Raw genomic sequence first — 12,477 nt, forward strand, 5'->3', positions numbered from 1 at the left:
ATTGATGACATTAGAAGAGAACATGGATGCTGTAAACAAATACAAGAAAGTTGAATAGATAATGAGACACCATTTTTTGGCTTCAGCGTCTCAAAAATTTAGTTTTTCTGCTTCTCACTGGTACAAAGAGATACTGCACTGACTCGCTTTTATTTTTCTGACATTTTATAGGAAAAAAAGTGAGATGAGAAAGAAATCAGATGATTTTATGTTTTGGGGAAGAAGAAAAAAAGTCAGCAACAATAATCCACAGGTGGCAGTTGCTTCATTTACACAAACTTAATGGGGACAGATCAGTGTAAATGCTCACTGAAAACAGATGTGGTAAACAGGTGACTGAAACAAATGATGGATGTACATTTAAGGAAGTTATGCTTTTGGTTTAATGAGTCCCCTAAAATGCAGCATAAACATACAGAAACTCTTGTTTAGCAGTGCTGGTGGGAGATGTTGGGAAATCCTCCAGTCTAGGCAAGTAGTTGGAAGAGAAAGCAAATTAAAAAAAAGAAGAAGAAGAAAGTGTAAAATAATTTGAGAAACTTGAAGGTCAGAGCAATTTTTCACATTAAATGTACTGTTAAAATGTTTTAGAAGTTCAGACGTTATTTATGATAAGGCTCTGGATTAACAAAGCAGTTAAAACACAAAGATGAGCTCAGGCAGCTCAGAGAACCACAGCTGAACATACTCGTAATTAAACTGCATCTAGGAGGCAACACTAAAACAACAACTTCTGACAAGCCACTGATATGTCAGACACCATTGTTTTGTTTTACTTCTGCACTGGGACCTGCTGTCTTCGCACACTGTTTTTGCTTGAGTCAAAAGGACAAGAGCCAAAATAAGCAATCACAGTAACAACTCGAGAATGCTACTGTCTTGGCCACATAAATTTAAAAACAGGCAGAGTGTGCAGGTACATTATGGAAACAGTATTAGGTCTCAGTTTTATTTTCACAGTGGGAGGATTTCTTTAAGTAAGCCATCTATTTATGTAATAAACTGAATCAAAACAGTGTGGAGACACACTGGCCTGTCTAAAAGCATAAATACAAGGCTTGCAACCTGATTAGGTTGGCTACCTTTTGAGGAAATTGCTTGCAGTAAAAAGAAAACATAATAAAATTAACTGGCTGGACAGGAGCCTGTAAATAGTTCTCACTGAGCACTAACACAACCATGTTTTAGAGGGCTTTTAAAGGTGTTTATGGAGTTTATACTTAAACACTCAATCAACTGTTTTGATAAGAGTACATTTTGCAAAAGTTGTTCACTTTACAAAATTGTGATTAAGAATTAAAAAAACGACACATTTTTAAAGAAAACATTCAAACTAATAGAAAAGAAAAACACTACCACCTGCTGAATTATTAAAAAAGAAAAAAAAACATTACAATGAGAGAGAGTGAGGATCAATACAGTTAAGATCAGACAGGAACAAAGCACTTCGATTAAAACGCTTGGTTTCTTTTTAAATAGCTGCTAAAATATTTAATCGACAGGCTGAACAGAAGGAAAGTTTGCACGTACTGAATGTCAGGAGTTATCCCCTCCAGCAGAACGATGTTTACCCCTCCTATGTGAGCCGATGCGCACGTCTCTGTCATTTTCTGGTGCAGAATATCTGCAGGCACAACAACACCAAAAAAAGAGATCAGATCAAACAAACCAAACTTCTACTGACCAGGAACTTCCCTTTTTTTGCACACCTGCATCGATCTACTTTGGGACTTTCTAAAGTTTCATATCGGATCTTTCCTACCATAAAAAAAGATGGCAAAATCATTATCTCTGTCAAAATCCCTGCCTAACCTTTCATCTTCTCCTTCAGGGTGAAACTTCCATGTATCTTCTTCAGTTCTGCTTCCATGGTCAGCCCGCCAATGTCCGCCTCCAGGTGTGTGCGGTTCACCATGCCGATGCCGAACACGATGAGCGTGACGTGCTGAGGCTCGGAGCTCACAAGGCTGCGTCGCCTTCCACCCGCACCGGGAGGCTTGCTGGGTGTGTTGGGGTCCTGCTGCTCATTCTCAAATATCACTTTACAGAACGGCTCTGAGGTGTGACGTCCCGTCTCTGTGAATTTAGATTTACACGTTACATTAAAAACTGCTTCTGTACTTTCACTTATAAAATCAGTGATGACAGACGCACCACTTTTTTTTTTTTTTTTTAATTAAATTGGGAAAGTTTATCCTCCCACTCCGAAGGAATGGTCACTACTTCATAGCCTCCTCTGTTACAGCAGTAAAATATTCTAGTAGGATAAACTGAAATAGGTGTGTCACAAACAGGAGAAATGAATGAAAAGGTGTTTACAAAACAGTGATCATGAAGGAAGTCAGTCAGATTTGCAGAGCATAGTGTGCAGATTATAAGACAGTAACAACCTCTAAAAATAAAGCGAAGAGTAAAGCATAATGAAAAAGGCACAGTTAAGCTAAACAACTGAAATGTGGAATTGGATGTGTGCTGGAAGGGTTTTTCCACCTGAAAGGCAGTTCTCCGGGGAGCTTTTCTCCAGGATGCCAGTGGGATCGGAGATGAGGGAGTAGAAGTTGAGCAGCTTGTACATGTTCTGCCAACATTCTGCTGATGGCTCGCTCTGCTCTGACACTGTGATGGAGTCCGAGTCATCCATCTGGATCGCCATGTGGTCGGCCACGTCACGGGACCCTTTCCGTGACACCTGAGGGCATTACGCAACATTCCAGATTATGAAACAGAAAGTAGACGTGCCACAATATGCATCGTGGGGCTGAAGGGTAAATAAACAGGCCTGCTGACTCATTCCTTATTTTATTACCCCGTTGTTTACTCTGACAGTATAGTTATGATGCAGTAAGCTGTCACGACAGAGCCACTTAATGAAAGCTAAAAACAGACACTTGTGAAATAAGTGTCAGGGAGGTGACTCAGTTATTTCAGGAGAGTTCCCTAAGAGGGGAAAATACTTCAAATGTATCTCATACATCATTTACTTTAATAAAAATCTCATTTAAAAAGTGCTTAGTGGCTCAAACTTCAAAGCTCATATTCCAACTTCTGAAACAAAAGAACTTTCACCAAGTCAAACATGTTTGCAAGAAGATTTCTAAAGTTAAAAACTTTTTTGTTTTTTTGAAAACAAAAAAATATTTCTTACTGAAACATCACAGATGTGTTTAAGATACTACTGTCTGTTCTGAGAAAATCCTATAATCTTCTGGCTCCCTCTAGGGTTTGTGTGGAGGAAATGTCAGCTGCTGAGTGAATTTAGTGATTCTACTGGTCTGGACAGGTGCGCCTCACAGAGCCGTTGAACAGGCACAAGAGGTTTTCATTTAATTTCATCACAGCCATTTACAGTTACTGCGCAAAGTCTTCATTATGTTTGGCTCCTCAAAATATACACATTACTTTCTCTCCATTGTGATATTTTCCCATCTTGTCCTGTCATGATCATCGTTACCTTGGAGGTGCGTCTTTCTGAGCGTCCGAGGGAGCTGCGTCCTCTCGGCTCCCTTCTTCCCAGCGTGTCCATGCCCGATGGAGGTCCGTTTGGAGGTAAACCACCAGCATTTGCGGCTCCCCCTCCTGATCCTCCACCCACTCCTCTCTTGCTCTTCAGAGTCTGGGTTCCGCTGCGGCCCGCCCCATTCAGGCTTCCACGGGAGCTGCGGCTGAAGTCCGACGACCTGAAGTGGCGATACGGCCGGGCCTTGAAGGTGGGTGTCGGGGAGGCCGAGCCGGCGGTGTAGCGGCTCAGCTTGATGTCGGTCTGCGTGGCCTTGATATCATCGATCATGGTGCTGAACTGGTGGATGAGGCGCACCAGGGCCATGTCGACGCGCTGGCTGATGGCCTGGCAGGCTGTAGTGAAGTCACAGTGGAATGTATTGTAGTGGCGGCGGTTGAGGTCGTGGAAGGAGAGCGGGGCTGCGGTGGGGCCCTGAGGAGCGCTGGTTGACTTCTCCATCACCACGGCATTCACACTGAAAGTCTCAATCAGCAACGCTGGCTTGAACTCAAGGGGAGGCAGGTTCACCATACCTTGCCTTAATATAGAAGAAGCACAAAGGGTTAGCAGATAATTTCATTAAGAGAAGAAACCAAGGAAAAAGGCTTAAAAAGCCAAAAAGCAGGGATGGGTAATGCAACATGTGCCTGTTGTGTTTTAGGACAGTTTTACCTCCTGGATCGCTTGTTTTTGCGCTCCTTGGTGGTATCAGAGTCGGCAATGTCTGCTCTGAGGCACTCGAGGTTGCCGGAAAAAGACAGGTGCTCTCCAAAATACATCTTATAGCTAAGCGGAGTGGTATCTTGGGCCTGGATGCCTGTGTAGCTCAGTAAAGGCTTAAAAACAACCTGAGGGGATGAAAACAGACGATCAACGCACAGAAAAGAAGATATTTTTGTAGACGCTTAACTAAAAGCTTTCTATCCGTCTGACATCTGCGTATGAAATTAAAATAAAACTGTGAAATAAGGAAATGGAAAGCACAATGAATGCCGAACGGTATGAGACAGGTGACATTTATATTAACACAGAATGATTCCTTATCAACAGACCCACTGGATATTCAGCTTTTTCTAACTCGATAAACAAATCGGACTAATTGCAAATCAGTGTGAATTAGCTTTTATCTGCTTTAATGGCATCAACATAAAAAAGCCTAATTTAAAAACCAATTTCTGAACCAGTTCTAAAACTTATCAGTGAGCAGCAGATATCACACAAACTACCTGACTAATTCATGTCTAATTATAAAGTGTAAAAACAGATTTAGAGACAAACCTGAGCATCAGCCAGCTGAACAGCAGCTGGACACTGGTTCCCCTCTTCAATGTCGGCCATGTCGTCCTGGCTCGTGCTGTGCTGGGAATGCTGGGAGTGGGTCCCATCGAGGGTGTTCTGGTCACTGGACAGCACTGTGTTGAAATCTGAGGCCGAAGGGATGGTGGGCAGGTTACACGTCCCACCTGAGGGTGTTTAGCGCAGGTTTAGGATCCACGTGGATTAAGAAAAGCCGGCACACGTACAGGCAGCAGTGAGAGAGCAGAGCACTTTACCACTCCAGCTCCTCATAAAAAACATGTTGGAAAGAATTACACAGACAGCAAGAGAGAACGTTAAGTGGAACTTTACAGCCATTTAATGCACAATTTGCAACTGTAAACAGCCACATCACACTTAATTTGTTTGTGAGAAACTGCTGCAGCTAATTTGCTGTGCTGTCATTGGCTCACACTTGGGTGACTACATAACGACGAACTTAATCATCTTTGGCACAAATCCGATCATTACACACTTACAAATGTATCCACAATTGCGAAGGTAACAAATGTTTTTCAGTCATTTGCATGGCTGATTCCAAGTAATAAACTGCTATTAAGAGAGAGTGAAACAAAATGCAGAGTGCTGCAGTTTGTAGCTTAGAAGATGAGTGGGAGTACAGGGTAACAGAGCGAGGGATAGAGCGGTGTTGTGAGGAATAAGAGAAATTTCAGGTCACTAAACAGAGAGTGTGTTTTGCAGGAAAGTACCAGTGAGGAAACAACATGAGCTTTTCTTACACAGCTTCACGCTGAGAGAGGCTAACAGGCTACCACATGACTTGAGGTGTATAGACTTCAAGACTCACAAAACAAAAAGGAGTCCTAGTACCACATAAAAATAGAATAGTAATAATAATCCTTTAATTGTCCCACAAGGAGAAATTTGGTCTCTGCAATGTGAAGGTTTTGAAAATACCTGAAATAGCACCAGTGGTACAGGTAAAAAGACAAGACACACTGGAGGCAAAGCGTCTGTCTGTATCTTATATATAACTGTTATACAGGTTCATCTTGGCCCACCTGGATTACAGCCCCTTATCTACCCGAACAGAGACATCGTTACATCCTTCCTCAGTAAAAACCTTTACTCCGGCTCCTACTACATCCATCAGAGGACGCTTTTTAGTCGCATCACTGACATTTCAGTCCTACATGTGTTCTGCACTTTGAGACAATGATGAATTCACACTGACCAAGTGGATGTTGCATGCCCAGGCAGCATTTTAATCTAAACCACACAGAGCATTTCCAGTAGTGAGAACACTTGACTTGGATATCTGTTGTGTACTACATGTAAGAAATGGCAACAGGGGCCTGGGCCCCGCCTTGTTTTTCTGATACGATCCAGAATTCAGGTGTGAGAACAGTTTGAGAGGCCTATAAGAACAAGACTAAACACAAGAAGAGACTAGCATGATGAATTTAAATTAATCACTCTAATTGGTGGGAATTCACAACTTTGGAGAGGCAAGAGACAGTAAAGCCTGATGGAGTTTTTAAGAGAACAACGACTCGTTCATATAAGATCATGGAGGCCATGTCTTCCACCCTCATCCAAATATAGGTCACATCTGGCTTAAAAAAAACTAAAAGACAAAACAAAACAAACAGCCAGAAATTCAGAGCTGAGGCTTCAGAAACTGTGTAGAGCCTTTTCTCATTTCATTTTAGTCTCCAATAGCATGCCATACTTTTGTAAAACAAACTGGTTTCTGTCTTCTTTTTTTTTACGAATTTTGCAGACTTTTGTGCTAATTTTGCAAATCGTGCAAAACAAAAAGGTGATGCAATTTCCAATTTTCTTTCATTGCAATAAATCAAAAATATCTCTCTAGTATATATGAAGGTGGTCTGGATGGCTAACAAACTAATGGGGGGAAATCACAAACTAGCTGCTAGTCAGCTAATTAGTTCAACAACACCATCAGCACAGCACTCAGTGACTACTTAGCCCTGACCTCCTTCTGGACTGTTATCTGGCAGCGGTTGGTACTGGTAGCAGGGGTTGACAGAAGAACCCAGTGAGGCTACTGAAACAACATTACAGAAAACTTTGAACTGTTACCGCAAGAGTGAATATGTTAATAATTGTTTTATCTATTCCAATATCATCATAACAAAAATGCATAAAATAGAGCATTATATAGCAAAACAAAATCATCCTCTATTAAGCTCATTGTGTCTCACCTGTCTGTAGACTGTTGTGCTGGGAGCGGTTGACCGGAGACTCCTGGACTCCAGCCCCCGTCTTGTTGCTCACAGCGTTGGACATCCAGTTGTAAAAGCTGACAGAGGAGGGCTCCGACAGCAGCGGGTGCTCAGTCAGCATGTCTGTCCCTAAACAAGGAGAGATTGAGAGTATATTGCATCACGGAACAGACTACAAAAACCTCGACATTACACTTGGATTGACTGCTGTTCATGCATAATTCATCTTTTACAGTCGGCACGTGGATAATGTGTATAAGGAGGTGTTTTCACAATGTTCCCACTTTCACACCTTAAAAACATATTCTAATCTATTTTTTACAGCTTTTATTTCTCATCTTTGTCCTTCTTGGGTTTAAGTGCAAATCTCTCTCTCTACATATTTGTTCACAGTGAGCTGGTGGCGGATTTAAGAGCACGCTGCAGTTTATTCATTACTGACATTGCTGAACAGCAGAGGTCACTGTTGGAACAGAAATGCAACTAGATTGTTTGAAGCTGTGATGAAAATCAAGTTCAAGTTAATGATCGACTTTTACCAGAACCTTCCCCATACTGCAGTTAGCAGCGGTGCAACAAAATAGCAGTCGAGTGTGAGCACCTGTGCGAGTGAGCGAGCTGCTCTTGGTTGCGGTGGCGGCAGACGGCTCGTTCCTCTGGGGCGTGCCCTCCAGCAGATTGTGCAGACTCCGAAAGCTGCCCGTCAGGTTGCTCAGAAGGCTCTCCTTCCTGGGGCTGTCCTTGGCTGGCAGGCCTGCGCGGCTCACATGGGCGGGTGAGTCAGCTGCTGTGTCACCGCTGGTGTAGCTCAGCGACTGGTAGGGATGCGAACCCTGGGTATGACAAATGTACAGATTGCTGAGAGGAGTTTGTGTTCACACTATATAATTTTTTCCTCAAGCTGCCAGAGCCCGTTCTAGTTCAGCGACAGGTGGGATAAACTTCGTCTGGCAACATTATGAACATGGCTGAACCTAAAGCTGAGGTAATACTTTTTAGACAAAAGAGCCGAGTTGTCTAAAAAAGAAAAAAAATACTGTATAAACACATCACACTTTAATTTAGGAGAGAGGAAAATGTCACCTCGTCACTCAGTGTTAAGCTCTAATCCCTCCTGGCTTTCCAAAAGCAGAATCACCTTCATACCACAGTCAAGACAGCACAATCAGTCTGCAGTGGAGAGCTACTACCTTTGCAAAGTGTTTATGTAAACCAGACTATCATTATGCAACCTTGGGTTTTGAAATGTCAGAAAAAATAAAACCAAAAAACAACGACTCTCTTCAGAGAGTCATTGAATCTCTCACGACAACCTAAAATTCCTCATTTCATCCAACCGACAATCCAAACGTGTGAAATCCACAATCTCTGAAGATTTTTTTCATTACAAGAAAGTACGTCCATCTGTTGTGCATCGTCCATCTTTACAGCCTGCTTTGTATACGAATGCATGACATAAAATCGAAACTCATACCTTTATTCTGAGCACAGACTCGTTGTGTGTATGCGACTTGGAAAGTTTCCTCATGATCTCCACTCCGCTCACAGGACCAGAGTTGGCTTCCTTCGGTGGGGGGCGGCTGCATGCTACCTCCAGCAACATCGTGTGTTCACTCACTGTGGCTTAAAAATAACAACACAAAATAAAACTCTGAAAAAAAAATCCTTTAAAGAGGTTGAACAGTCTGTCACTCAACCCCAGAGCTCCTTTCAGCAAACTAGTGGTATCAGTCTATAACACATCTTTGCAAACACTGACAAAGTAAAGGTCAAGAGTTTCACAGCCCATCTGTGGCAACAGATGGGTGCTTCACAATATTATTAGCACTGTGAAAGCTGTAGTTTCCCACCTGCATCGAATTCAAATTCAGCTCCATCCGCGCTGGTGTCACTCTGCAGAGCAGCTCCATTGTCCAGTCCCAAAATTGTGTCACCCTGGTTCTGCTGAGGCTCCTTGGGTTTGGTAAGCTGGTTGGGCCTCATCAGACCAATAGCCTTGAAACCCTGAGTTACCACGATGAATTTCATCCACTGCCTGGCCAATGCTACCAAACCTTTCTTTAGAGTGACCAGGGCTGGAACCCCATCATTCTGGGGTAAAAGGAGAGGAGAGATCAGCGCCACTGTTTCACACTGACAACAGATTCATTTAAATAATGCAGAGAAGACAAGAGAAAAGAGACGTTTGAGGCTACACTACACATGATCATGTTATGATCCTGCAGCAGTGCAACAGAAGAGAAGGGCTCGTACTAACCATAGTAGCTTCCTCTATGACGGAGTAGTCAGCTTGTTGCAGGTAGCGGTGCAGGATGTTACAAAGCATGCAGGAGGGGTTCTCGTGGAGGTAGCGGGCTCGTTTGGTCACGCGGTTGTACTTGCTCCTGATCGGGATGTGGATGCTCTTTTTCTGTTGGGGATTGAGAAATAAATAAATAAATAAATAAAAGCATCTGTTGCTGGGAATTATAACTGTTTTAAATGTTTTTTCCATTATATTAAGCTCACTTAAGAAAATGTTTTGAAATAGCAATTCAACCAGGAGACCCTACACTCCTGATGTATACACATATGTGCTCCTAACCTCCAGAGCCTCGGTCATGATGCAGCCCATGACTGCACAAACACGTAGTGTGCCCTCCATGTCCAGTTTCCGAAGTGACGATTTGAGCTGGTCAATGGGAACCAACCAGGCGCCAATGGCAGGTGTGGCTGTGCTGAGAAGATTCAACTGCCTATAAACACACACAGACACAACAGTCACCTTAATAACCACTGCTCATTACAACCAAAAATATAATCAGACTTCTGCAAAGTTTATAGGTTAAAAGGCACTGCATTTAAATTAATATGCCTGCAACTGCAAGTGGTTAAGAATTGCTTTGTTTCTTTATTTTCTAGTGCAGATGCCAAGCACAGTAGGCTAAATAATGAGGAAATTCACAACTCAACTTAAAACTAAAAGAGAATGACTAATCAGTTTATCGTGCTTCAGGAAGACGATGATGAAAAGTGGCTGACGTAAAGAAAAGAGCTGGTGTGATTTTAATACAGCTTTTCTGTACAGTGTATAGTCATACAGGCATCACAGAGCCCTACCTGGAGATGGCCTGTGAGGCAGACCGCACATTGGTGGGAGCAGCAAAACTGAACCAGATCTCTCTAATGGTCAGTTTCATGCTGCTGGAGTCAGGCGGTGGGGGCATGAGAGGAAGGTCTTTCTTCAGGTCGTCTGATTCGACCCCTTCGTCCTGCAGAGCAGAAGTGAAGAGGATTTAACAGGAGGTAATGGATTTATGGCTCTCCTCCGTGTAGAGCTCCATTTCCTATCACAGATCATTTTTCAGATTCAATAAAATGTATGCAAGGTTGTTGTATCTTTTTTTCTCGTGGGTGAGAAATAAGTTTGACTTTTTTTTTTTGCACATATCTGAACATTAATTTTATTGTTTTAACTTTCATGTGAGCAAAACAAATCTGAATCAGACTGTTGTCCATTAAAGACAGCAGAGCTTTTGCACTTTTTTATGACACTGTTAGCTTGTTGCCTAGTTGTTCAGGATAAACTCTATAGTGATGATACATATCCTGCGAGGAATATGGAAATGAACACTTATCTGACTTTGATTCGGAGCATTAAAATGATTCTGACTGAAATCTATTTTCAGAAATAAAGCCCCCGTGAGGAACCTGCACAGTGCTCCACTCCCTCTTCATCAAGAGCGTGGGGGACAAACTGTAGATACATGTTTTTCACAGCATTTGTTTGTTCCTGCGAGTCTTCCATAAGAAACGGTGCAACAGGATCCTACTGTTTGCTTTTTTTGGTTTATTTTTTTGCCAGATCGGAGCTGATGGCACTGCAAAACAGTGTTTGATTCTGAAGCAAAGTCAGACTGATGCATCTTTTGCCAGCTTCACTCGCTTTTCGGTCCTCGGGCTGTTTCATGCTTCTGCAGAAAAATTTAAGCATCACATCTGGAAACACCTGTCGGCTGTGAAAATTCTGCCTGCCTGCTCAAGCAAGATGAACATGTTGTGTCTTGCTGTTTCTCACACTTCTGCCTTTTAGATGAATATCTCACTTCTTCAGTAACCTCATCTTTTCAATGCAGCTGCCCTTCAACCCCCTTACAAATGCATTATTGTTACAGTTTATGATTTTGGTTAAACTTCCTGTTATGCTGTTTATTACCAGAACCACTTTGGTATCACTCTTTATTGTGCAGTGGCCTATATCTTACTGTCATGGCAATTAGTCGTTTCACCCTAACCAAAAAGCCATCAGAGTTATGCTCATTTTTTAGCCACTTCACAGGTTAGAAGACTTTCTGGTTTCTCACCTGGTCGTCTGAGTCTGAGTGCTCATTAACATCAGAGGCTGGACTGACAGCATCATGTGGGAGGTTGTCATCAGACATATCAGTACTATAACCGCTTCCTGTCTGAGAGCCGGTTGAACCGTTGGACTTTGACATTCCTGTCTTCCCTCCTGCGTCTGAGCGCCCCATCACACCGAACGCATTGTAAAGAATAGCTCCTGACTGACGGCCCCCTGCAAAACAAGTGTAACACATTTATAAATGGCTACAGAAAAGCCGTCATCTAAATCTGAATATTCAGATTTCCAGGAGCAAACTTAGTCAGGATATATGTTTAAGGAGCCTGCATTGACTTACCTTTGACTGTGAGATTCTCAATGCCACATTCAAACATGATCCAGCCCCATTTCTCCAGAGATGCGGCAGAACGGCCCAGATCGCCTGCTGTTGCCTGGGCATCAGTTTCATCCACCAGTGAAAACTCCTCCATTTCCTCCAGGCCAAAGAGAACTTTGGACTTCTCAAAAGGAATTGCTGTGATAGCACATGTGCCAATATCTACAGCTGAAGAAGAAGTAACACAACTATTAGAAAATGCTACAAACCTTATAAAAACAACATGTGCTAAAATCCAGCGAATCTTGATAGCGAAGGTCAAATAAGAGCAAATCTTTCCACATCGTTACACAGCGTTGTAACAAAGAGGTTGGAGTGATGTTCAAATAAGACTTCTGTTCTGCAAAGCCAACCTGTGGAGTCCAGGCCTCGGAGCTGGCTGTGGATTCGGTGGATATTAAGTCTTGCAGCAATCTCTTTGCCTTTCTCGATGCCAGCGTTGGAGCGCAAAGAGCCCGAAGACTGAGGCTGCATCTTAGTGGCTGAAGCGTACTTCTCAAACATGACAGAGGGTCGGCCATGCTCTGTGGTGTTGGGAGTCTCTTCTACAATTCCCCTGAAAGCAGCAGCGGAAAATGTGCATGTTAAAAATCTTTATAATGTAAATTTAGTTGATTTCATACTCTGCACATCTCCTGTTTTCAATAAAACAAAAAAAATCTGAATTGGGTTGAATTCTTAAATCTTACTGACCTAGCACTCCTAAAAAAAATAAATAAAATTTTTTTATTTA

The 12,477-nt window shown here is 42.5% G+C and overlaps 1 protein-coding gene across 5 annotated transcripts in view; it reads right to left on the reverse strand.

Moving 5' to 3' along the window:
- kiaa1109 (KIAA1109 ortholog) overlaps window positions 1-12,477 on the reverse strand; it is an 81,225-nt gene that overhangs the window by 32,527 nt on the left and 36,221 nt on the right. For 4 of the 5 annotated variants that reach the window (XM_013915234.1, XM_013915233.1, XM_013915232.1 and 1 more), the window contains exons 36-52: window positions 12,098-12,300; window positions 11,706-11,912; window positions 11,370-11,581; window positions 10,126-10,277; window positions 9,611-9,761; window positions 9,284-9,436; window positions 8,877-9,117; window positions 8,501-8,649; window positions 7,628-7,859; window positions 7,006-7,155; window positions 4,778-4,962; window positions 4,172-4,347; window positions 3,452-4,037; window positions 2,491-2,689; window positions 1,813-2,076; window positions 1,531-1,624; window positions 417-467 (exon numbers count right to left, since the gene is read on the reverse strand). In XM_013915234.1, coding sequence (XP_013770688.1) covers window positions 417-467; window positions 1,531-1,624; window positions 1,813-2,076; window positions 2,491-2,689; window positions 3,452-4,037; window positions 4,172-4,347; window positions 4,778-4,962; window positions 7,006-7,155; window positions 7,628-7,859; window positions 8,501-8,649; window positions 8,877-9,117; window positions 9,284-9,436; window positions 9,611-9,761; window positions 10,126-10,277; window positions 11,370-11,581; window positions 11,706-11,912; window positions 12,098-12,300 — 3,405 coding nt within the window. The remainder of the gene's footprint in view (window positions 1-416; window positions 468-1,530; window positions 1,625-1,812; window positions 2,077-2,490; window positions 2,690-3,451; window positions 4,038-4,171; window positions 4,348-4,777; window positions 4,963-7,005; window positions 7,156-7,627; window positions 7,860-8,500; window positions 8,650-8,876; window positions 9,118-9,283; window positions 9,437-9,610; window positions 9,762-10,125; window positions 10,278-11,369; window positions 11,582-11,705; window positions 11,913-12,097; window positions 12,301-12,477) is intronic. The other variant, XM_013915231.1, reaches the window with a different exon arrangement.

This window comes from Pundamilia nyererei, unplaced genomic scaffold (genome assembly GCF_000239375.1).
Source record: "Pundamilia nyererei isolate P.nyererei 1_Seehausen unplaced genomic scaffold, PunNye1.0 scaffold00274, whole genome shotgun sequence".
NCBI lineage: Eukaryota > Metazoa > Chordata > Actinopteri > Cichliformes > Cichlidae > Pundamilia > Pundamilia nyererei.